At 49.2% G+C, this 25,181-nt stretch overlaps 1 protein-coding gene and 1 long non-coding RNA gene across 2 annotated transcripts; one reads left to right on the forward strand and one right to left on the reverse strand.

Moving 5' to 3' along the window:
* Window positions 1-2,179: 2,179 nt before the first annotated feature.
* Window positions 2,180-3,875, reverse strand: LOC123084740 (solute carrier family 25 member 44). The gene has a single exon (XM_044506235.1). It carries the CDS (start codon window positions 3,515-3,517, stop codon window positions 2,528-2,530), a length of 990 nt encoding a protein of 329 aa, XP_044362170.1. The 5' UTR covers window positions 3,518-3,875; the 3' UTR covers window positions 2,180-2,527.
* A 3,994-nt stretch (window positions 3,876-7,869) lies between these two features.
* Window positions 7,870-8,359, forward strand: LOC123081555 (uncharacterized). The gene is made up of 3 exons (XR_006438736.1): window positions 7,870-7,935; window positions 8,053-8,176; window positions 8,290-8,359. It is a non-coding gene; the product is annotated as an uncharacterized lncRNA (long non-coding RNA).
* Window positions 8,360-25,181: the final 16,822 nt, after the last annotated feature.

Here is a 25,181-nt window from a genome sequence, read left to right on the forward strand (position 1 = left end):
GTCGGTCCTCGGATCTTGGCTAATCTCCATCCAAGCTTGGCAAATCAACTTGTCCTCATCTTGTGTGTATGAACCCATGTGAATGCTCTTCCTCTTCTTTTGTGCTTCCGCTCTTTGGGTGAGCTCGTCGATGAACAATGGCTCGCCACTAATATCAACGCCATTACCTTCTTCTTCCTCACCTTCGACATAGATGTCATCGTCTTCATGCCTCGAGTATACAAAAGGTAACGAGCATTAGCTCCTAAGTCAATTTCCTTATGGACATGGAAATGGACCGAAGAACAAGTGGCGCTTTACTAAGCCATGCAATTAGTGTGTGACAAGCATTGGCCAAGCATCAACACCAGCGTGCAGAGGAGAAAACGCAGCATGGCATTTAAGAGTGTGGCACGATCACATGAATACACGATGTGTATGATGTGTTTAGGGACTGTCGACACGATGGAGGGGAACAGCTGGAGTTTTCGGGACAGTGATACACACATGGCTGAGGCTTGAGGGGGTTGAGTTCTGTTGGTGATGGATGCTTGATGGTGTTGCATCCACGTACTCCCTTCGTTTAGAATTACTTGTCATAAAAATGAATGTATCTACAACTAAAATACATCTAGATATATTCATTTTTTAGACGAGTAATTCTAAACACAGGGAGTACTACTGCGTTGCTGTCCTTGCATTGGCCGGATCCAAGGAGAGAGGAAACCCAGTGACGAGTGACCCCTCATCGATTGACCAGGGACATTGTCACGGGCAAAGTTGCAAGAAATGCTGTGCTGACTCGCTCTTGGTCTCAGTGTTGCTCTCCCCGCAGCTTGTGAATACTACTTCATGTCAACAAGCGTCAGCTTCCCCAGGCCGCGCAGCACTGCGGCTACTTTATTATAGCAGCCAGCAAAGCTGGCCAGCGGCCACCAAGTTTCCAGAACTGGTCGATGGAGTGCCCAGCCAAACAACACCACGGACGGAGACACGGCAATCAATTTTAGCAGGAACGGAGTGTGGAGACATTTTTTTTTTAAAAAGGAGGATGACCCCCGGCCTCTGCATATTGCATCTATGCATCTTCCAGACCGAGGGTCATCCTTCTTTTCAAAAAAAAAAAGCTGGCACACAGTCGCACACATGCCATGGCGTTCCCGCAGGGTAGAAAGAAAGAGCGGAACAAAACGCCAAACCTACGGAGGATGCACGTACTACGTGCAGTGTCCAGACCGCGAGCACGCGGGGCAACAGAGGACGGAACAAGGAAGGCATCGCATCCCCAGCCTCAATCAGGCCATGCGAATCAAATCATCCCCTTCAACCTCAATCAGGATCCGGTCAGACAGAGGAGTCGACAAGTTTTTTTCTTTTGGCTGCCCGGCGGCGGGCCCCGCCCCCACCAGACCCGATCCGGGGCGGACGGCTGGCCGGACGCGGACGCGCGGGCCCGACCGAGCCGGCAGCGGCCACCCCCCGGCGATAAAGCGACCCGCCTATCGTCCTCGCGCGCTGATCTGACACGCGACTTGCCATTTTCTTTGGAGCGCACGCCACGCCGGAGCATTATTAGCGCGGCTTATTGGTTCTTAATGCTGTGCCGTTGCTCTCGACTGGCGCCATTTGTGGATGGTTCCTTGCTTCTCCAGGATTCCTCTCCTCCAGCTGACGGGAGACGGAATTTGGTACTGTACTATGGGAGCAGAACTGATCGCCTGCTTATCATATCGTAGATCACACGTCTCGCCCGCGTCACCACCTACCCCGTCCATCTTCTCACAGGCTGATATTTACAGCTGTGTTCTTCTTCAACCTTCAGCAACCAACTTGGACGGTTTTCTTCTGAGATGAAACGAAAAAATATCTTTCTGTCGAGCGTCGTATCTTGGGACAAAAGGTATAGTGCTATCATGCCATGGAGGAATCAGGAAATTGATCGAGGTGGCACCATTGCACACTCGCTGTCCTAAACTCTAGTCCCCGAGAGAGAAGTGACAAAGAAACTGATGAAAAGAAGCGGCCATAGGTGCACATAAAAAGTCACCTCATTCCATGAAGCAAAGCCATGACAATGACGCTGCTATATCAGCCTACCACAACAGTGACCATGAACATAGTGGGCAGTCAGTTAGGAATTAGCCACACAAGGTTTCCATTCATATAACGAAGCAGATACTAGTAGTAGTAGTAGTAGTGGTTTATAAGAAGTTACTGAAAATCTTTCACTTCAGCTAATTTTTCATCATCATCATCGGCGGCGGCGGCGGCGCCGCCACCATGGGCATAACCAGCAAAACCTGGCATCCTAAAACCCCACCCACCTTCTAGTGCTTGTTCTTCGCCATCCATCCCTCTATAGCACCAGATCGACGAACCCAAACGAGAAATGAAGCAAAAGATCTTGAGCATATGTACAAGAAACCTAACTAATTGAGGCCGGCCGGGCAGCACCTTCACGGATCGATCTCGCTTCGGGGCCAGTTTGGTCCGAGTCACCTGGTGAACGACGGCGCTACTGGTAGTAGTAGTGGTGAGAAGGGTCGATCTAGCCCAGGGAGCCCTCCTTGGCCGACAGCCGCTTGAGGAGCTCGTAGGTGGTGACCATTGTGGCGGCGGAGAGCGACATGGAGCCCCACCTCGGCCCCAGACCGCGGTAGCACGCTGCCCACCCGCCCTCCTTGAGCAGGCCCCGCATGGTGCTCCCCAGCGTCGGCCGCGCCACCGCCGCGTCCGTCTCCATCACCTGCAGCCGCGTCTTCACCGTGTCCAGCGGCATGGTCACCAGCGCCGCCGCGCCCCCGGCCACGGCCGCGCTGGCGCCCTGCACGGCCATCAGGGCCGGGTAGCTTTCGGAGCGGTCCGCGCCCACCACGCGCCACGCGAAGCGCTGCGCCATGGCGTAGGACGCCCACCACACCGCGTTGGACGGCGCGTAGGTGATGATGGAGAGGCCGAAGCCGCGGTACAGGCCGCGGACGCCGTCGGCCGCGAGGATCTTCCGGAACGCGTCCGCGCCGCCGGCGTAGCGGCAGGCGGCGGAGGTCTGGACCATCAGCCGCTGGCTGATGACGTCGACCGGGGTCCACACCACCTGCGCGGCGACGGCGGCCGAGACCCCCGCCGCGGCCGAGGCGACCGCCGACGCCGCGGGCTCGGAGACGCCGAACCGGACGGCCGCGGACCCGACGGAGCTCTTGGTGGCCTCGAGCGCGGCCATGTAGAGCGCGCGCGCGGGGACGGTGCCGGCCAGCGAGGCGCCGAAGCCGCGGTAGAAGCCCCGGAGGCCGTCGCGGCCGAGGATGGCCCTGACGGTGGCGGCGGCGGCCTGCGGGGGCGGCGCGACCTGCAGGTGCGTCTTGACGACGACGGCCGGGTAGAGCGCGGCGGAGACGCCGGAGAAGAGCGCGGCGCCGAGGACGAAGAAGCGGGACTTGTCGAGCATCTCCCAGTTGACCTCCGCCGGTAGGCGCCGGATCTCCTCCACCGCCGCCGCCGCGCCGCGCTCCTTCTCCATGCCCGCAACGCTGAAGCTCATCCTGATGCCACCCCCCTCTGCTGCTGCTGCTGCTCCGCGGCAACGAGAGAAAACGCAATCATCCAATCAACTCAGTCCACGGTTACAAGATCCATATCACGCCATCGCAGCGCCGGCCGTCTGCGGAAGGAAGAAAGCTTCTCCGGCGAGGAGGGAGAAGGGGATTGCGGCACTCGGGTCCTTGGAAGTGGGGGAAAGTGGGAGGCGGCGTGGGGAGTGCGATTATTCGGGATCCCGAGGGGGTAAGTGAATATTTATACACAAGGTTGGTGTCGTGGCCAGCCACCCGGCCTTATCCCCGAGCCCGAGCCCCACCGGCCGGCGTGTAGCGGTACCAGCAGCCGTGATGCCCGGACGGCAACCGTCACGTGCCGGCGGTGGGCGCGTGTCGGGGAGCGGGGCTTATCGGTCGCTGTTGGCGGAGCCACCGGAGACCGCCGGTGGCCGGCCCCCATTGGCCGCTGGACCGCAGAGGGAGGGAGGGAGCACGCCGGGATTCCATATGATTCGATCCCGCTTTTTTTTTAATTAATTAATGGGTGAGACTGGATCTGGATCGGTCGATGTGGTGTGCTGCGCACACAGAGACAGCTCCGCCCACAATAACGGCGCTTGATTACCACGTTCGCTCTGCATACACACGACGCACACGCACGCACGGCACGATGTCGACGGTCGCCGCCGCATTGGCCGTGGCTTCCTTGACCGCGTGGTACTACTACGTGCGCGCGTCTGAAAACCACCTCTCCGGCTAACAGACTCGCCGGGCGGCGCCACGCTCCCCGCTGCGCGCCATCGTGTCACCAATCATACGTGGTTGATCTGTTGGTAAGCCTCTGGCGGAATTATTTTTTCCCGCCCGACGACGGACGCCTTCGACCGTCGGCGAGCTCTCCGACAAGGCCGCACCGAGCGTAGTACGCGAAAGAAAGTTGTCAAGATGCGTCCGCCACAAGCAACACCACGTACTAGTACCACTACGGTCTACGGTCCCTCCAGCTGCTTTGTTGTACGTGAACCATCCCAGTTTACCCCATACGCGAACGGAAATAAAGTTGTCAAGCCGCCGTGTGATGTGAGCGCGTGCTCCACCCAAGTCCTCCACGCAAAGAGGAACACGACACCGTAAGAAACTCAGACCACTCACCACAAAATTAACGAGTTTTTAGAACGGTCTTTGTAAAACAGTATCAGACGTCGCAGCTAAGCTAGCCGGGAAGGTCCGTTGCTAGTTGCAGGTGCGGGCGGCGTCCGTGACACTAATTGTTAAAAGTGCCCGAGAAGATTTGAAAAAGGTTGTGAGGTTTGGTGCCTAGTCACACACGAAACAAATGTGGATAAGCCTTGCTTAGTCGTTTCCGACGAGCTTTACCTAAACGGTTTTTTGTGTGTAAAAGGAAGTTTGTCCTGCGCAAAACGCCAGGATGCTTCAGGACATAATTCACGCATATGTTGGGAACACAAAGACGCGTCACGACCATGTTCATGTGATCCGGCCGGCCTTCAACATCTCTGGCATGTATTCTCATCATAAGGTTCCATAAGGGCCTCTTCAGTCGATTCAAATGAATTTTGTAAGAACTTTAGAGGACTATATTTGTTAGGATTTTGTCCAGGGCTTGTTTCTTTGCACAGTTGAAATTAATATTGAAAAACTGAACTAAATATTTTACACGCGATCAGAAAAGAAATTTTTAAACGAGTGCAGTATCATAAAATTAAACCATTCCTTTGTTTCTATGGTAATTATGCGTCGTTCTGAACAATTAATCATTTATGGAGATTCTTATTGTTTTCCTTTGGCTGGGGCAACCAAACGACAGATAGTAAAAGTGTGATTCAAAGAGGCCACAGATGGTTTGTTTAGTAAGTACCGCCTTTACTGGAGGTAATGGTTTAGTATTTCATCGCAAAAGTTTTTCTTATCTTCTTGTTTTGTAAGGAGAGTTGTAGAACAAAATGCATTATCCAGACCGAGAAAAAGTGTGTACAAAGTCTCGGCATTCATCCACCACTTGAAAAAGTAAGTTTAGCAAACGGATCTCACCAGAGAGACCAAAAGATTTCTTTGTATTGATAGCGTTTTCTATTAGGAGATTCACCTAAAAACCTACTGCTAGTAGTGGATATCATTGTTTTTAAGCGTGTGCCTCCAAGCAGTGGATCGAACCTGTGGCATCCACATCCTGGGGTCCTCGACCGATGGTGGATATTAACATATATGATCTCTACTTTTAATGTCTTAGTTGGTAGTCCGCGTTCTGGGTTTTATTTTCGTTCCATCATTTTCGTCCCACCATTTTCGTCCGGTTTTTTTTCGCTGGTTTTTTTTCGTCCTCACCCCCACCCCACCCCACGCAGGCCAAAAAAACCCCACACCCGGCAGAAAAAACGCTCCATCGATCCCATCCTTCATTGCCGACTCCTCTCGATCCCATCTCTACTCCAATACGAGCCGTCGCCGATATCCGAGACGATCCGCCGCCGCCGAGGACCGATTGGAGCCGCCGCCGGCGCTGGCCAGCCTCCCCACCGATGTGCGCGCCGGGTCGCCGCTCCCGCTCCTGCAGCCGAGCATAGCAGCAGCGGCGGAGCCCCAGCCGCCACCACGTTCCTCCTGCTCTCCGGCAAGTCCGCCCAGGACCAGCAGCTCCTTGCCTTCGCCGCCGGCGAGCGCTCTCTGGCGGAGGAGGGCGGGGGCGAGCTCGCCGTCTCCCTCGCGCTCGACGCCAGCGGGGACGCGGGCTACGATGCAGCCGCCTACATGGGCGCGCTACAGGCGCGGCGCTTCGGGAGGTGGATGCGTTGGTCGCCACGGATGGCATCCACGCACGACCTCGTGACACAGTAAGTGCAAGATTTTGTTATTTTGAATCTCGCTCCATCAGAAAAAGTAATAAACGATGAATTTCCTCTTGAAATCGCTCAAATTGGGCTTACTCTTTGCTTCCCCTCTGTCTGTAGGAACTTCGCCAAACTTCGGGTGGGCGTCGTGTGCGCCACATACATGCAGTTCAAAGGCAGAGGTGCGTCAAATATGTATGCCAATTGGTGCTTGTTTTTGTTGTCCCTTTTAGTGTGTATCTCTGATGATTTTTCAATCTCGGTGATCAATGTCTGTCACTTTGGTGGGTAGATGAATTGTGTTGTTCTGTTTGTTGTATGTTCAGTTGATGATTCGCTTGACATATCCACAAGGTACAGTATGTGTGATCCAACCACACGTCGCATAGTTGAATTCCGAAGCAATTACCTTGATTACCTGCAGTCCATCTAATTCTCATCTAATGCTGATTAGTTTAGGCGAGTCAACACATAGGACGGAAAGGCCCTTTTATAGTTTTCTCAAGGGGAGTGTACCGTGTGCGGGGGCATATCTCTGTTTCTTTGTATGGTTGTTTAACAATTTGTGAAATGCTTGTAGTATGATAATCTAGATAGTGGGGATATGTTACAGAAAGTGTTGTGCCTGGCCTCACATGTACATGATTTGGTTTATCATTAAGTGCTCTCTTTCCCACTAAATTTCACATCTGCCATCTGAAAAAAACAAATCCACATTTACCTGATTTCAAGTTCTTATGGACCTTATGGTAAAGTATTTAAGTAATTTTAGTCGGCTCAAAAGGCTCCAAGCTTCTTTGTCTATCATTTCCTGTTCAAAACTAACAACGGAACTTTGTGAAGCCTTTCAGTTTGTCTTTGTTTCAGTTACTTTACCATTCGGTCTTGATGCCTGAACTATGTGAACGTTGTTAGCTTAGTAAAATGGTATGAACTTGTGTGCCATACACATAGCAGGTTGAAAAACTACCATTGTATTTGCATATACTGCTTGTGGCACAATTTTCTGAAAACATGTTGGTGGTCATTGGTCAACAAAAGTTTTCAGCATTCGGCATGGTGTTAATATTCTTGAATTTATCGTGCTTCTAGAGTTATAGATTTCCGAATAATTAGATGGTCATCTATGCAATATAATATTCCCATAGTATTGAAATCTTCTGTTCTGCAAATAGTCCTTCAGCAAACGGCGCTTACACTTAATATGGGATACTCCAAATCCATAAGAGTAGGATATATCTGATATTTTCTCCATACAGAGTCGGCAGCGACTTGATTTATATTTTCCGCTACTTGTCAATATGATGGCCCGTTGTAAATAAATGAGGCCTGGCCATCACTTATACTTGGGAACTACTTTTCAGTGATAGCTGTATTGACTAAGGTACTATTTTTCCTTTCTTAAAGATTGATTTCTTCAGTGGTGTGTGTTTTACTTTACAGTTTTGATAAGATTCCATTGCCAACACACTTTTTTTCTTGACAGGGAACTACGGCGGGCTTATGCCTACTGAACTATATTCGAAACTATCAGAGTGTATAGCAGATTAGAGCAGATTACAGCAGCCTTAAAGGTAAAATGATCTGACCATTTTTTTCACAATACACAGGTAGTACATAGTAATAGCCCTCTTAATAATTCCTATATAGAAGTATGATCTAAACATTTTGTTGAGTTGTTTTTGCACCAGATTGTTGGCCATTAACGGTTATCCATGGCACTAAAACTACTTGATCTCAATACATTCACCTCACAACACTTGTTGGCGAAAACATGTGCTATAGCACCAAAGAAGTTGAGGTCAAATTAATGAGGTGATAGCTAAACTCCTTAAACTGGATATATTTGTGTTTTGTTTGCTTCAAGTATATAGACATATATTCCTTGATCAAAACTCATTGACACTGCTACCACTAATTTGCTTCAGGTCATCGACTTGAAGATTGATAAATATGGTTCTGTTATTATGCAGGAGTTGTGTGATCTGAGGAGAAACTATTCTCATGCAAATCAGATAATTGTTGTAAGAATTAAAAGGCACATGATTGTACTGTTGTTCTGGGATTTCGTTTCTCACGTTCCTCGACCCTAATGTCTACATGAGATGTGAGTTCAACGGATAAAGGAAATCACATTACTAATAGAATGGTAGGTAGAATCACGGTGATTCATACAAAAATTCACTTAATTTATCATATAACGAATCATATAATTTATCAACTGCCTCAACGGCTCACACTTTTGCAAGTCTTCATATTTTAGAAATACAAGTGAATTTGATAATTGGATCAAATGTCGTTATATGTCTTGTACTTGCTTTGGTTCAATCTGAAATTTTGTCAGAAACATAACGAACCACTTAGATATATAAAGCATTGATCTGTGCAGAACTGAGACATGTTGTGTTTTTACAGTTCTTACGCTGTTGATTGAATTTTCTTATCCCACATTTTTTTTCAGATGCCGCAGCAAAGAAAATGCTCTCAGCCTTGGATGATCCATTCACTCGATTCTCGAAGCCATTACCTTTTCTGAAGCAAGACTAGCTAGCACCCAAGGTGCCCTGGCAGGTGTAGGTTTATCCATTGGCTACCCGTTGGAGCATCACTTGTGGTGCTCTTTGTAATGTCACTTGGTGGGTTTTGTAGAAATGACTGTCTAGAGACGTTTTATCTTGATAATTGACAACATAAGAGTGCAAAATATTTGACAGCAGATCGCTTATGGTAAGACCTAGCTATTATCAATAATTTTAGTCCATTAAATGCGGTCTTAGTGAAAGGGTGTTCCTTTATCATGGTTGAAGGTTGCATGACTTCTGCTAGGTGTTTTGATACTTTTCGGTCTCTACTTGAATGTTGCGTACCTAATTTTTTAGTCGCCAACAATCTTGCACTGATTCTTGCTAGGGGTCATCAAGGAAACTCAATAGATGGCTATTTCAGTGGAGATTATACCAGCGATGTTGTTTTGAAGTAAGCTCCTGCACACCATTCTTTTGTAGTTCTTTCAGAAGTAATGTTTCATTCTTTTACTTGAGACTAGAGTGGTTGATGCTCATTCATCTTAATTTAATACAGAGTATATGCCAGGAGAGAAAGATATACTTGAAACCCGATGAGATCAATGATGTGGAGATTTTACCAGAGATGTTGTTTTCAAGTAAGATTTTGTGTCGGATTATACCGATCGCACCAGCACGCCAAATTGTTGCTCCATGGCAAAGGCAGCGAGGTAATTTTTCTTTTCGCACTGATGTAATTTTCCTTTTCTTTTAGCCCACTCCTAGGTCTCTTCCGTTCATATTCTAATCACGCATGGTGAGCGGTTGTTTCGACGACGACTGGCTGGCTGCTGCTGGCTGCTTCTGGCTTGTACGTGTGGAAGGCAGGTGTTCACGGCAGACCAGTGAGCGGCGGCGGGTGGGCGCGACCACATGGTGGTTGGAAAGTAGGCTTCGCGGCGTTCAGCCTCGGCCACCATCGTACCACGATCTCGGCCCACCCGAAAAGTCGGATGAAGAGGTGGTGGATGGTGAGGACCAATCATTATAGCTGCTGCTCCATTACTTCCGCTCCTCGAAAAGCTCTCTGAGCCCGACCAACAATGGGATCTTCCTCTGAGGTTCACGCTACTCCTTGTCCAGACTGATCCCGGAGAGGAGAACAAGCCTCCAAGCACGTGCTCGTCAACTCCATGTCGGCCGCTCCAAGCGCCCCTGCTTCGTGTCTTCGAGGCAGGCGCTGAGATAGCCTTTGCAGCGAGCTGTGGTGTGTGGACTCTGCGGCGAGATAGGATTCAGAATCCTTTTCCATGGTGAGATAACCCTGCCACCACTCATATGCCATTGCATATAAGTGAATCTGTTTCATAGAAATCAATCTTGCACATTGGTTGGCTCCGTAATTTCTTTTATTCCGTAGCAGACTGAGTTGCTCACAGCCTATTTGCTGGAACGCCAACGAGGAGTCATTTTTCCATCTCCACAAATATTCTTGGTCTCTTCAAATTAATTTCTTCTTAATCCAACTACCATTTTTCAAGATTAGTTAGTTTAAATAATATTTATTTTTGTACCAGTGTTGATCAAGTAGGTTATTATTGTGAGGAATCAGCAGTAGGATGCACATGTATTTGTTTCTTGCCACTGGTTGCAAAAGCCTAAAAAATGATATGTTTTGTTCACCTCTTAACAGTAATACGAGTATTTTGTTTATTTCCTACTCCCTTTTAGTGATTACTGATTAGTCACTCTTAAAGGTGAATGCATGTGTATAATAGGTGTGTCATCTGTCATGGCTGCATTTTGCGGCCCCTGACTACTGGAAAGTAATCTCCTTTGGATGATTTGTAATTTTTTTCTGGAATTTGTACTTAGATAGCACCTTCAAGGAAGGAAGGAAGGAGATTGAGGTCGGCACCTCCTAAAGGCATGCATGCTCTCCACCGAGAGAGGGAAGGGCATCTTTTTCTTGGGTTGCAGTTTCCACCTTGTTGTTGGGTGAGGTGAGTCATGATTTCTCTCCTCCCGCTTCATTTTTTAGAGATACTGAACTACAATTTCTGTTTTGTGCTCATGAATTGCATACTTGGAGGTTTATTCGATTTAGAGATATCACACACACACACACACACACACGCACGCGCATGCACGCACGCACACACACGCGCGCGTATGCGCGTGCACACACTTACACACACACACACACACTTACACACTTATGATCTATAAGAGAAGCTGCGATTTTGGCAATAGATGCGTGACAAAGTAGTGGTTAGTGTTGGGTTTAATCAATTATCAAATGTTTTGCCAATAACAGAAAATTACTTTCCTCGTAAATTTGTTGTCCTTCTGTTTCATGGTCCAGCTGATTCATTGTTTGCCAGAGCTCTTGTGGATAATCAGACATGAGGTTCATGGCAAAATTAGGACAGACTGAAGGCAGCAAATTCCGCGTTGGCCGTGCACTTTGAGGAGAAGACATTGTCTTTGTATAAGTGCCCCTACAATCATCTCTTTACAGCAGAGATACGGCCTTCAGGTAATTTGTGATGATCTTTTTAGCATTCTTAATTGATGACATTTCTGAAGGGAGATGATCCTCAACATTTCATAGTTATTTTTTGTACTGTTGTAATCTCAAATTTCACATTTAAACTTAACTTGTTATCAAATAATTTTGGAACAAAATCTTACTTTTACCTGCCCTCCACAGAACCAAAGGTTCACGAGGACTTTTGTTGCTCTAATGCTTCTTCGATGACCATCTCGCCGTTCGCCCTTGCAGATAGATATGGCCGCATAAATCGCACCGATGGATCCAGTCCTTCGCTAGGTCCAACCTACCCCGCACCAGCCTCAAGCACGCGAGACACTGTTACATTGTGTTCTAACTGGTTACCACAATCAAATCCATTTTTGCCCAGTTAAATTAGTTCGCTCATTTTGTTGATAACTGAGTTGCATTGGTAATATATACTGAACTGTCTTTGGCATTCTGTTTTGCAATATATTCTAATTGTCAGGATTTTTGCTACATTTTTGGTGTAGATTTTAGGGACATTAATGTAGTGCTAATGCCTTTCGTGCAGGTTATTCAGTCAACGCATATTCTGTCTTTTGGCATGTGTATGCTTGCTCTTGTGCTCATGTTGTAATCGTGACCTATAATCAGTCCATGATCCTTATGTGACCAGAAGTTGGGCATAACTGCATTGTTACTAAGAAGATGTGAATATTAACTTAGGGATCGGAGCTGAAGCTCTAGCTGATAGCAAAAATATGAAGTCTGTGCTCTGTCTTATGTTTGCAAGTATATTGATGTAACTTCATATCTTGTCCCCGTATTTGGCAGATGCTTCAGAATGGAGTCACTCCTATGTGTACTACCGATGTAATCACACAACATGAATTTTCCGTTTTTGTGATCAGAAATTTTGCCAAGAAACTTGTTGGATTAACTACGGTTTTGTCCTATTTACTACTAGCATTTTTATTCTTATCTCTTAACATATTCTTGCCCCTATCTAGGACAGTCGGAAGAAGAGAGCTTCGACTGGGAAACAACGTGTTGAAGCAATACCTCTTGTTAAACCACCCAAAACCAAAGATAGATTGCGAGAGGCCTGTTGTGCTTAGTAAGAAACTTGGCGTAAAATATCCAAAATATCAGGAACACTATGTATTGGGCAGACCTAAAATACCAATATAAGTGTATCCAATTTTTCCTACGATTCCCTTACTCGCCCATGGACGTGGACCACGTCTCTGGCTTTGCAAGTCCAAGGCTCCAAGTTAGGCGTTATTTTTCATGAAGTTTCTATCGATTTCTAATCAAAATATTTCTATTAGCGTAACCCTACCTGGCGACCTCCATCAGCCGGAGGCATTCCTGGAGTTAAGGCAAGCATGTTGACCAATTGACGTAAATGTGCAATGTAAATTTACCTCAACGCTTTGTTTTTGAATGTGATGGGCGTTGTCTGATACGTCTCCTCCGCACCATAAATTTACATAAGATTAGATTAATGATAAAAGACCCGTAGCAACGCACGGGCATTGTACTAGTATATGATAGTACCTTGTGCTCACTGGCGGCTTCAGGAATTTGCAATTGGGTATTCATGTGTATTCATTTTGCCAAAATCATTGCTGTTTTTCAAAAATTGTCACTGTTTTGCCAAAATAAACACTGTTTTGTATAAATCATGGGTATTCATATGAAGACCCAAGAATACTCCTAGCGCCGCCCCTGCTTGTGCTATGTAAAAGACTAACAGTGGCCTTGTTTGGATCTATGGGTTATAGGTTAGAGTTAGTTTGGGTTAGTTTGGACTGAACTAACCCAAAAATATCCAAACAGAAGGGTTAATTTGGGTTAGATGCATCTAACCCATAAAATTTAACCCATCCAAAAGGTACTTATTTAGGTTAGTTCTTCTCGGTAACCATTAAAAAATACCTTTTCCTTTCACTCTTCCCGTAGCAGATCCCTCCCCACTTTTTCAAAGCTTCTCGTCCTTTTCCTCCCTCCCTCTCGCACCTCCCGTGAAGGTGCCTCGCCGTATCCGCGCTCCATCTAACCCTGCCATCCAAACACCTCTTTGATTAGAGTTAGTTCAGAATTAGTTTAAGATTAGAAGCTAACTCTAATCTCTAACTAAGTTAGAGTATCTAAACAGGGCCAGTGATCAGTCATGTCTCTGTTAGAACGAAAACAAAACTGGGGTGGTTGGATACGCAATGCCGAATAATTCGAACGTCCCGATGGGAAGTCCATATTTTCAGTCTCCACATCCAAACAGTAGCTGGGCACATTTGCTGGATCGCGCCATACGTGTTCTCGGATGACGGGTGGGCCCTTCCCCAGCTGTCGTGCACCCCCACCGCCAGCCTGCTTGCGCTTTTGTTGGATTGCTCGCCGGCGTTTTGTCTTTGTTTTCCTTTCCATTGTTTCTAGCTAGTACTTCCTCCGTTTTTATTTACTTTGCATATTAACTTTTGTCAAAGTCAAGTTTTGTAAACTTTAACAAAGTTTATAGACAAAAATATTAACATATACAATAACAAATCAATACCATTAAATTCATTGTTGAATGTACATCCATATCATATAGATTTGTTATGGTAAATATTTATATTCTTTTCTATAAAATTTGGTCAAATTTTATAAAGTTTGACTTCAGTTAATTCTAATATGCGGAGTAATAAATAATAACGGAGGGGGTAGTATACTACTCCGTATCTGGGTTCGTGCAACGGTGCAACCGTGCGGCACCCGGCGACCGGCGGGGCAGGTTCAGAGGCTGGCGGCGGTGGGCGCCCGTGGTCTGGCTGGCGGTATCCCGGTGGGCTACGGGGAAATCTTGTGGGCTGAGGGGCACAGGCGGCCGTTGCACGCTCGAGGGGTCAGTGAGCACGGCGAGAGCGCGAGCACGCGATGGCCGGCGCGCGCGGTAGAGCCGCCACCTGCCACCGGGACCTTGGCCCCAGATCGCGCACCGGAGAGCTGCACGGCCACGCGCGGACCGACATCACGTGCTCTGCCCCCGGCCAGATAATATGCGAACCGTGTAGCATGCAAGGTCGCTGGATACAGTGGACGTGATGAGCACTTCATTGGATACTCAAGTTTGGCGCACGTAGTTAGCGGTGAAGACACATCAGCAGTCTGTCTCACTCTCTACCGTGCTGCTTCATGGAAAGCACGGGCAGACAATCAGATCCTTGCTCTACTCCATTCTAAACTACTTCCTTCGTCTCATAATATAAGAGCGTTTTTTACACTGAATGAAGTATAAAGGTGGGGAATGGTTCAGTGTTTTGGTTGTAAAAGGTCTCTTTTATCATGCGACTTCTTTAAGGAGAGCGGTAGTGTCAAGGCCACAAGCAACCCAGCACCCGAACCCAGCAACAAACCGGCCTCGCCACCTGCTCGGCCCACTAGACAGAGAAGGCCCAATCGCAAGATCAGCGGCCCTAAGTGGGTGTAACGCTGCCAGCTACTTAACGCGTCCTCACCCACCAGAGCGAGGTATCCAGTGGATCACGGCACGGAACCGGCGGCGGCTCTCTTCCCCTTTTTCTGTTTTCCCCAATTGTTGTATCCAGAGATTGTAACCCTAAATTGCTACCTGGATTCGTGAATTGAGTGCTAGATCGAGCAATATATCAGTGGGTTGCTTACATCTGATAATCAGAGCCTTCGATACACACCCTGGCACATCTGATCGAGACAAGGGCGCAGAAATCGATCAAGGATCGACTCAGCGCCATGGATCCTTCCTTCAAGGAGTACTTCGACAAGCTCACCAACTCCCTCGACGCGATCCACTCCGACATCCGCTCCCACACCACCAAGCTGGACGATCTGGGCTAGTGGCGCCCCGATCTGGAGCGGCGCGTGGATCAGCTCTCGGCAGCGGTAGCTTAGCTCCAAGCGCGGCCCGCGTCAATAACGGAGGAGCGACCGACGGAGGCGCCGACACCACCACCACCCGCACCACCAGCGCCGCTGCGTGACCACGTCGGCATCAGCAAGCGCGCGGAGGGCGACGCCCTCGGGTCGATCGACCACGGCATCGACGTTCTGCCACGGGGACTGGCGCCGATGTTCGCATCGGTGGCCACCCCGGCCAATGGTCAGTCCCAAACTCCCGTTGAGTCTACCATCGCGTCTCCATACGCGCATGCTAGTCAGATCCTCGCTGGAATCAGTCAGGCTCATCCATCGATCGGGTTTCCCCAATCCACGGGCGAGAATCCACGTTTATGGAAGACTCTTTGTGAGCAGTACTTCCAGATGTTTGAGATCCACGAGAAATTCTGGGTCCCGATGGCATCACTGAATTTTTTCTGGTTCTGCATCGGTGTGGTTGCAATCGGTACAGAGGAAGTTGACTGAATTTGATTGGGAATCCTTCTCGAATATGTTGTGTACTAGATTCGGTCGTGATCGCCACCAGCTCCTAATCCGCCAATTTTACTCACTGTCACAGAAAACTACTGTAGCTGATTACATTGAGCAATTTGAACTGATCACTAGCCACTTATCTGCATATTCCGAATCCATTCATCCTTACTACTATCTTACCCATTTTGTCGAGGGACTGCGACCCGACATCCGCGCGGTGGTTCTGGTGCAGAGGCCACCTGACCTCGACACCGCGTGCGCTCTGGCGTTACTTCAAGAGGAAGTGGCGGATGGCGCTTCGCGGGAGCGTGCGCGTCCCAGCGTAGTGCGTGCCACCGCCTCGGATTGGAGCCACCGCAACGGCGCGGGCATGCCCATGGCACTTCCCCCTCCACCACCCCAAGGACGGCCACCAACGACACTGACGGCCGCTGATCGGCGCGCCGTAGAAACCAGCCGAGCGGACGGCACCAAGCTCAAGGCGCTGCGGGAGTACCGTCGTGCGAAGGGCCTCTGCTTCAAGTGCGGAGAGCGCTGGGGCAGGACCACAGCTGCCCCACCAGCGTTCAGCTCCACGTTCTCGAGGAGCTACTCGAGTTGTTTGGCCTCGACTCCGACGGCGATTTCCAGAGGCCACCGCTCGGCGACGCCCTGACCGAGACAGCAATGGCAATCTCACGCCATGCGCTCACGAGGGGCACGTCACTGAAGGCGATTCGTCTTCACGCATGGTTGCAAGGCCACGAGGTGCTGTTGCTGGTGGATTCTGGGAGTTCCACGTCTTTCATCGACGCACGCCTCGCATCAGTTCTGACAGGCGTCATCCCTCTCCTTCGACCCTGCCGCGTCAAGGTTGCAGATGGAGGCGAGCTCTGCTGTTTCTCCCACATACCACACTGCAGTTGGGTGTCTCAGACACTTGAATTCAGCACAGACATGAAGGTGCTGCCATTAGGCGCATACGACGCCATACTTGGCATGGACTGGCTTGAAGAACACAGTCCGATGAGTGTTGACTGGCGTGCCAAACACTTGCTGATTACAACTCCGACTGGACCAGCGCAACTGCGAGGCCATCAAGAGCGTGTTGAAGCTTGCTCTGAGATCAACGCCTTGCAACTGTAAGCCTTGCACAAGCAGGGCTCGCTAGCACAAATTGTGCAGCTCTATCAAATTACTGAAGAAGATGAAGTATACACACCCACACCAGACAACATACAGAAGGTTGTCGATCAGTTTGAAGATGTATTTGGCGAACCAACTGGCCTGCCCCCACGACGAGACTGTGATCACAGGATACCACTTATGGCAGGAGCACAACCAGTGAATTTGAGGCCGTATAGACATAAACCTGAGCACAAGGATGAAATTGAAAAACAAGTACAAGAGATGTTGCGATCCAGAGTAATTCAACGCAGCCACAGTCCCTTCTCTTCACCTGTGATCCTAGTCAAGAAAAAAGATGGCACATGGCGACTCTGCATAGATTACAGACAACTCAACGCTATGACTGTAGTGGCCAAGTACCCAGTACCGGTAATTGAGGAGTTGTTAGACGAGCTGCACGGAGCGAAGTGGTTCTCCAAGTTGGACTTGAGAGCAGGATACCATCAAATCAGACTGGCTGAAGGGGAGGAATTCAAGACTGCTTTTCAAACTCATTCCGGGCACTTTGAGTTTAAAGTCCTGCCGTACGGCCTTGCTGGCGGACCCACTACATTCAATAGTGCTGTCACCGGCACCCTTCACCTGCTGATGCGTGAGTGTGTTCTATCCTTCTTTGACGACATACTGGTGTTCAACAAAACCCTGCAAGATCATGCAGAGCACCTCAGGCAAGTGTTTGAGCTACTTCGTCGTGACCAATGGAAAGTAAAAAGAAGCAAATGCAGCTTTGGGCAGCAAAGAATAACATACCTGGGGCACGTCATCAGCGCTGACGGTGTGGCTACAGACCCCACTAAGATCGAAGCAGTGACAGCTTGGCCCACGCCTACAAATGTGAAGGAGGTTAGACAGTTCTTGGGACTAGCAGGATATTACAGACGCTTTGTCCAGCAATTTGGGATCCTAGCCCGACCCCTTTTCAACCTCCTCAAGAAGGGAACACCGTTCGTTTGGACAGATAACACGATCAAAGTTTCCAAGTTCTCAAACAGAGTTTGGTCACAGCGCCGGTACTTGCCTTGCCAGATTTTCAAAAACAATTCACAGTAGAAACTAACGCGTGTGGTACAGGCATCGGAGCAATCTTGCAGCAAGACGGGCACCCCATCGCCTTTATGAGCAAATCACTTTGTCCCAAGTACCAGGGCTTATCCACGTATGAGAAAGAGTACTTGGCAGTGATCGCTGCAGTAGACCAATGGCGACCGTACTTACAGTCTGCAGAATTCATCATCAAGACAGATCAACGCAGTTTGGTCTATTTGCAGGAGCAGAGGCTCACGACCCCGTGGCAATAGCGAGCTTTCACCAAGTTATTGGGCTTACAATACAAGATGGTGTATAAAAAAGGTGTGGAAAATGGAGCCGCAGACGCACTCTCTCGCCTACACCATTCAGAGCATGCCATGGCGATCTCAAGCTGCCAGCCAGCATGGCTCGATGATGTCGTGTCAAGTTACAACTCCAATCCTCAAGCACAACGTCTCTTGGAACAGTTGGCAATCAGACCGGACCCAAAAGGATGTTTCAGTTTGTCGCAAGGGCTTCTGCGTTTCAGATATCGTATTTGGCTTGGGGGCACCACTGCACTTCAGCAGCAGATCATCTCTGCGTTCCACGACAGCCCGGTGGGAGGGCATTCAGGATTTCCAGCCACTTACAAGCGCGTGAGGCGTTTATTCGCTTGGCCAAAAATGAAGGCTCACATTCTTCAGTATGTTAAGTGCTGCGAAATCTGTCAACAAGCTAAAGCGGAGCGAGTGGCCTCGCTAGGGCTGCTCCACCCACTTCCTATCCCCACCGCATCCTGGGATATGATCACGATGGACTTCATCGATGGTCTTCCACAATCAGGTCAGTACAATTGCATCTGGGTTCTGGTCGATAAGATGACCAAGTTCGCTCACTTCTTGCCGCTTGCCCATCCTTACACTACTTCCCGCGTTGCACTCCTTTACATGCAACGCATTTACCCCATCCATGGTTTCCCTCAATCTATTGTCTCTGATCGTGATCCTATCTTCACGAGTCACTTTTGGCAAGAACTCTTTCGCCATGCTGGCACCGATCTCCGCATGAGCATGGCCAACCATCCACAAACTGATGGGCAGTCAGAGTGCGTGAACCAATGCCTTGAAACTTTTCTTCGCTGTTTCACTCATTCTTGTCCAAAACGCTGGAGCCATTGGATTCCTCTTGCACAATTCTGGTACAATGTTGCGCCACACTCAGCCATTGGCATGACACCATTCATAGCTATGTTTGGTCACGAACCTCGTCATTGGGGCATCACGGCGGCCTCCTCTTGCTCTGTTCCTGCCCTACAAACTTGGCTCGACGAGCGCGCCACCATTCAAGATCTGCTGCAATAGCACCTTCAACGGGCTCGCTTGCGTATGAAGCAGCAGGAAGACAAGAAACGCTCAGAGCGTGCGTTTGAGATCGGCGACGAAGTTTACCTGAAGCTCCAACCGTACGTGCAGACATCAGTGGCCAAGCGAGCTAATCACAAGCTCTCTTTTCGGTACTATGGGCCATACTCCATCATCGACAAGATAAATCCGGTGGCTTACAGACTGGAGCTGCCGACGAATGCAACAGTTCACCCTGTTTTCCATGTATCACTGCTGAGAAAAGCCTTGCTCCCAGGTACGCCAGTTCAACAACAGCTTCCCGCTGCTACTGATATACCTGCGGTTCCAGTCCAGATTTTGGCTTCGCGATGGCGTCGCAAGCATGGCAGCATGATTGAACAGGTCCTGGTGCGGTGGTCCGAGCCTGCGGCAATCGGCAACACTTGGGCAGACAAAGAAGAGCTGCGAGCTCGTTTTCCTGCTGCAGAGGCTTGGGGGGTGTCAAGGCCACAAGCAACCCAGCACTCGAGCCCAGCAACAAACCGGCATCGCCACCTGCTCGGCCCACTAGACAGAGAATGTCCAATCGCAAGATCAGCGGCCCTGAGTGGGTGTAACGCTGCCAGCTACTTAACGCGTCCTCACCCACCAGAGCAAGGTATCCAGTGGATCACGGCACGGAACCGGCGGTGGCTCTCTTCCCCTTTCTCTGCTTTCCCCAATTCTTGTATCCAGAGATTGTAACCCTAAATTGCTACCTGAATTCGTGAGTTGAGTGCTAGTTCGAGCAATATATCAGTGGGTTGCTTACAGGTAGAAAACATCATGCATTATCCAGAAACGTAAAAGTTTCAGTATGTAGCCAGCACTTGAAGAGTTGAGCAAACGGATCTCGCAAAAGCAGGTAAAGACTTTTTTTTAATGTGTTTTCTATTTGGCGATGTACCTAATACAGTGGATATCATTTCATAAGGACGTGTGCTCCCAACTTTCTCCCGTCAGTGGATCGAACCTGAGTAGTTCATCTTTCTGTTAGTTCTATGAAATAAACAGGCAAGAAAATACTAAATTGGAGTCTGAGTTGCACTTGCCCCCGCACTTCCAGCAGTGTCCCATCCAGATCCATGGGTCCACCGATGTGCTACGAATAAAATGAGGGTCCAAGATGATGGTGCATACGGTATATACTGTCGTACGTATAAAAGTGATATACATACAGATACATATTATCTCTCATCTCTCTCAGAAATGGGAGTAGTGTAACTGTAAATTCCAATGCACCGAAAAAACTGAAAACAAACGTACATGCCCGCACTAGCGCTTGATTGCCTCGCCCCTGTTCAACAAAGGGGGATGCTCTCTGACGTACAGGCATGGCGCATGGAGATGGAGGACACGGAAAAATCAGGGAAGGAAACCGGTGTCCCGTCTGGCCTCCGGTTCAGCCACATTTTGGCTCTGTTTGGATACTCTAACTCGGTTAGAGGTTAAAGTTGGATTTTAACCCTAAACTAATTTTAAATTAACTCTAATCAAAAAGGTGTTTGGATGGCAGGATTAGATGGAGCGCGGATACGGCGAGGCGTCTTCACGGGTGGTGCAAGAGGGAAGGAGGGGGAGGATGAGAAACTTCGAAGAAGTGAGGAGGGACCTGCTACGGAAAGAGCGAAAGAAAAATATGTTTTTTATAACCACAAGAAAAAATAACCCAAATAAGCACCTCTTGAATGGGTTAGTTTTTTTGAATGGGTTAGATGCATCTAACCCAAACTAACTCTTCTGTTTAGATATTTTTAGATTAGTTGGCTAACTCTAACATATGAATCCATCCAAACAGAGCCTTCGTAGCGCTGGGACCGGGACCAGGACCCTCTGGGCTCCGTGGGCGCACGCTAGGGCTAGGCCCGCCCCACCCCGCGCCGGGTGACAGGCGGGCCTGGTCCAGCTGCCCCCCACCGCCGGCCGTCGCTTTTGTTGGTCGCTCGCCGGCCTTTGTCCTTGTTTACGTTTGTTTTCTACTAGTATATCCGAGCAGCTCGTACGTGCAACGGTGCAAGCGTGCGGCAGCCGGCGGCTACCGGCGAGGGAGGCTGGTGGTGGGCGCCCGTAGTCTGGGGGATGTCACGGTGGGCCGCGGGGAAATCTTGTGGGCTGTGGGCGGCTTGGCCGTTGCATTCTCCAGGGGTCGGCACGGCGAGAGCGCGAGCACGAGATGGCCGGCGCGACCGGCAGGGCGGCGCGCCAGCATACACACCTGAACAGCGTGGGATGCATGCAAGGTCGCTGGGCACTGTTGACCGGGTGATTACTGCTTGCTGCTACCGCTACGCTCACTATTTTTGGCACCGCTGCCTTCATTGGATGTACGCAAGTTTGGTGCGCGTATTCTTCATGCAGTGTACTACTCCAGTACTGTTCATGTTGAATTGCTGATGGCCGCGCGCCTTGTCCGGCGCCAACCGATCGGAGTAATGCGCGGTTAATGGCGAGCATTCCGTCTAGTGTCCGGCTGTTCATGCGCTGCTTGGCATAGCGAGATGGAGACGCATGCCTCGTCAGTTAACCAGCAGTGGTTGTTAATTTTCGTCTGCTACTACTCTAAGACCTTATACATTGGAAGGTGCTTAGAGAAATGCTTAAAAAAATAAACCGAGTTTTTCTGAAGCACCGGTGCCTATTTCTATAGAAAAAACGCTTAATTAAGCGTCTATCCTGTACAAATAAGCATCGATGCTTAAGAAACATCCAATTTATTTCTCTAAGCACCTTTCCTAAGCATCTCCCATTATACAAGGCCTAATGAAGCTGTCACTGCCAGCCACAGCCAAGAAAGGCTTAGCTAGGGGCCGGTTAACTTTACCTTGCCGCAGCCGAAAGGTTGCCTCCTCAAGGCTCGTAGAAATTAAACACCGTGGGTAGATCGGGTCGCCTCCGCGCGCACTCGCCCTTCCCCGAACCGTGGAGCCGTACGTGGAAACTGGACGCGTCTTAATCTTAAATCTTGTGAGTGCGGCAGGTAGTGGGAGCGACAGCGAACTGTGGTGGTAGGTGCCATGGCGTACGCTACGCGAGTGACGCGAAGCAAAGCGACAGGTCCGTGTTGAACTCGTCGTAAGACGTCAGTCAGAACTGTCATCTCTTGCGCAGGCTTATTTTTTCCCGCCGTAAGAGCAATTTTAATGGGACGATCCATTTCGTCCGCGGCTGTTCGTTTGGATCGGCGCGGACAGAAAAGGTGGCCCAACGCGCCGATCCAAATGGACGCGCGTCCGTTTTTCATCCGCGGGTGGCTCATTTTCGGTCTATTTTTTAGCTTGATTTGTGTCGACGCGGGCACGCGATGGACGCGCGCGCGCTCGCCTACTCCTGTCTCCGGGCCCGCTCGTCTGTGGCATATTGGCCTCCCCTCTCCCCGGCCAACAAGCAACCCTCGCCCCCGCCGCCCATTTTATCGGCAACTCTTCCAGTTGCCGCCGCCTCCACATCCGCCCAGCAACGCCGCCCCTGCCCCCAGTCGCCCGCCGACGCCGTTTTGCCGCCGGGGAGCAAGCTGGTTTCCGCCGCCGCTTCCCCCATCGCCCAGCCGCCCGCGACCAAGAAGACGCCTCGCCGCTCCCGCCACATACGACCGGCACGCTCGCCGGACGCCGTCACACCCGTCGGACGCCGGCCGGGCAGCTAGCTGGTCTGTGGGTGCCGCGTCTCCCCTCGCCGACCGTCTCCTTCTTCAACGTCCGCAAGCTGTTCGACAGTTTGCCAAGGTACGAAAATGAACTCCGCCGACGAGTTCTTTTTCCACAATTTTCTTTGCGACTCCGGCGATTTGTTGTCCGACGACGAGGAGGAGATATTGGCTGTCGTGTTGGTCCATCATCACCTCAACAACCAGCGGCCGTTGTTCCGTGGCTCCATTCTGGAAGGACTATTTTGATACAACAAACCCGTTGTTCAAACATCATAAATTCCGCCGCCGGTTCCGTATGAGTAGGCATGTTTTCAACCGTATTAGAGAGGGAGTAGTCGGCTATGATGACTACTTCGAGTGCAAAAAGGATGCCGTCGGCAAGATTGGTTTCTCCTCTTATCAGAAATGCACTGCCGCCATCTGAATGCTTGCATACGGAGTGCCCGGTGATCTCATTGACGAGTACGTCCGTATGAGTGAGTCTACAGGCCTAGAGTCCATGTATAAGTTCTGCAAGGCTGTGATTGTTGTGTTTGGCCCTAAGTACTTGAGAGAGCTGACAACTGAAGATACAGCCCGTTGGGCTTGGGCGGCCAGCCGGCCACGCCTGCACATATGGGTCGACGCGTTGGGCGTGCTGCCGACCCATATGAAAAATGGACGGACGCCGGGCGGACGGCCGACCCAAACGGACAAAAAGCGGACGAAATCGCCGTCCGTTTGGGTCAGCCCGTTGGAGTTGCTCTAATGTGTGTCTCAAACTTGATATTGTGGTGGTAGTCGCCAGATGACGGACAAAACTTGATGTAAGAAGCACCTGAATCCTAAAAGCTTCAAATCCTTGGAATTGGCGCACCGGCAAGACCTTCTCTACCCGGCAGGCATGCGCTTCTTCCTCCTGGATCCTGAACCATTTTCAGAACCTTGCATGGACTGCAGCAAATCCGTCTCAACAAAGTGCGTAGAGGGAACATTTGTGTGCCCTTTGTACTATATTGGAACAATGGTTCACAGTTGGAAGTTAGAAAACTTTATAAAGCTAGATAAGTAAGTAACTGTGTCTTTCTCACCTATATCCACAACCGCTTTCATAGTTGCGTTTCCAAGAGTGAACTGTATTCAGATCTTTGAGCAAGTCACATTTCTAATATGAGCTGTCTTCTAATATTTGTTGTATGTGTGCCGTTAGCCCGTTACAAGGTGTCAATTATAGCTGTTGAGAGAGAGTGCAGTACAAAGATGTTGTGATGTTGCCGAGGAGTGTATTTAAAATATATAAAAGACAAGTCTAGTTTGTAAAGTGTTTTTCTTCAAGTGATATGGACGTATGGGGCCGGCAGCTAGCAGATTGCTAGAAGTACTCCCTCCGTACATCGTATTGTATGGAGACTGCATATTCGGATTGTAAAGGATTGTAAGAAGTACAATTAGTGGCTAATGCAAGAAATGGATGACGTGAGGCTCATATTTGGATAAATTTTCCCTTCTCTATTTTTCTTATTCAAACTTCTGCTGATCTTTTTTCTGAAACGACCCCAAGTCAAATAAAAAATGGGTCTTCTTGATATTGTGCGGTGCAGTTCTATAGAATTTATATTGCTGAAGACATGCTTTCTGCTAGCAACATTACTTTCTCAGCCCAGTGCTTAGCTTTTGGCGACGTATGGTTCTACACTAAGTTTCAACCCCCAATACCAGATTCACTCACGAAAAGGGGCAGCCAGCAACGTTCAAATCATAGCAATGGGATGCAATTTTGAAGATTCGGAGCATTCTAGATGCAATTGAAGATGATTATGTCGGTTCCATGCATTCATACTTTTACCCAGTGAAATGGTTGTCTTAATGGTTCTGTACTAGGTTTTATTTGCATATTATGTACTCCCTCTGATTTAAAATAATTGTTGCTATTTTGAACCAAGGTTAGTTCAACCTTAGTCCAAAACGAAGGGAGTAGTTAAAATGTTCTTTTGGATGATATGATGCATTGCCATTCAAGAGCACAAGATAACAAAATTTTGGGTTTGTTATATAGTAGTACATGAATAGATAACATTTGTCAGGATGCGCATTTCCGTGTGCAAGATTACTAGTCCATAACTTATATGCCGCTAACACACAACAACAAAGCAAACTACCATGCTACATAGAATGCCAGCACAACACACCCAGTCAATCGACCCCCCCCTCCCCCCCCCCT

This window comes from Triticum aestivum, chromosome 4A (assembly GCF_018294505.1).
Source record: "Triticum aestivum cultivar Chinese Spring chromosome 4A, IWGSC CS RefSeq v2.1, whole genome shotgun sequence".
Taxonomy (NCBI): domain Eukaryota; kingdom Viridiplantae; phylum Streptophyta; class Magnoliopsida; order Poales; family Poaceae; genus Triticum; species Triticum aestivum.

Excerpts from the sequence above, each read along its gene's own strand:
- LOC123084740 (XM_044506235.1), bottom strand. The coding sequence starts at position 3,517 with ATGAGCTTCAGCGTTGCGGGCATGGAGAAGGAGCGCGGCGCGGCGGCG.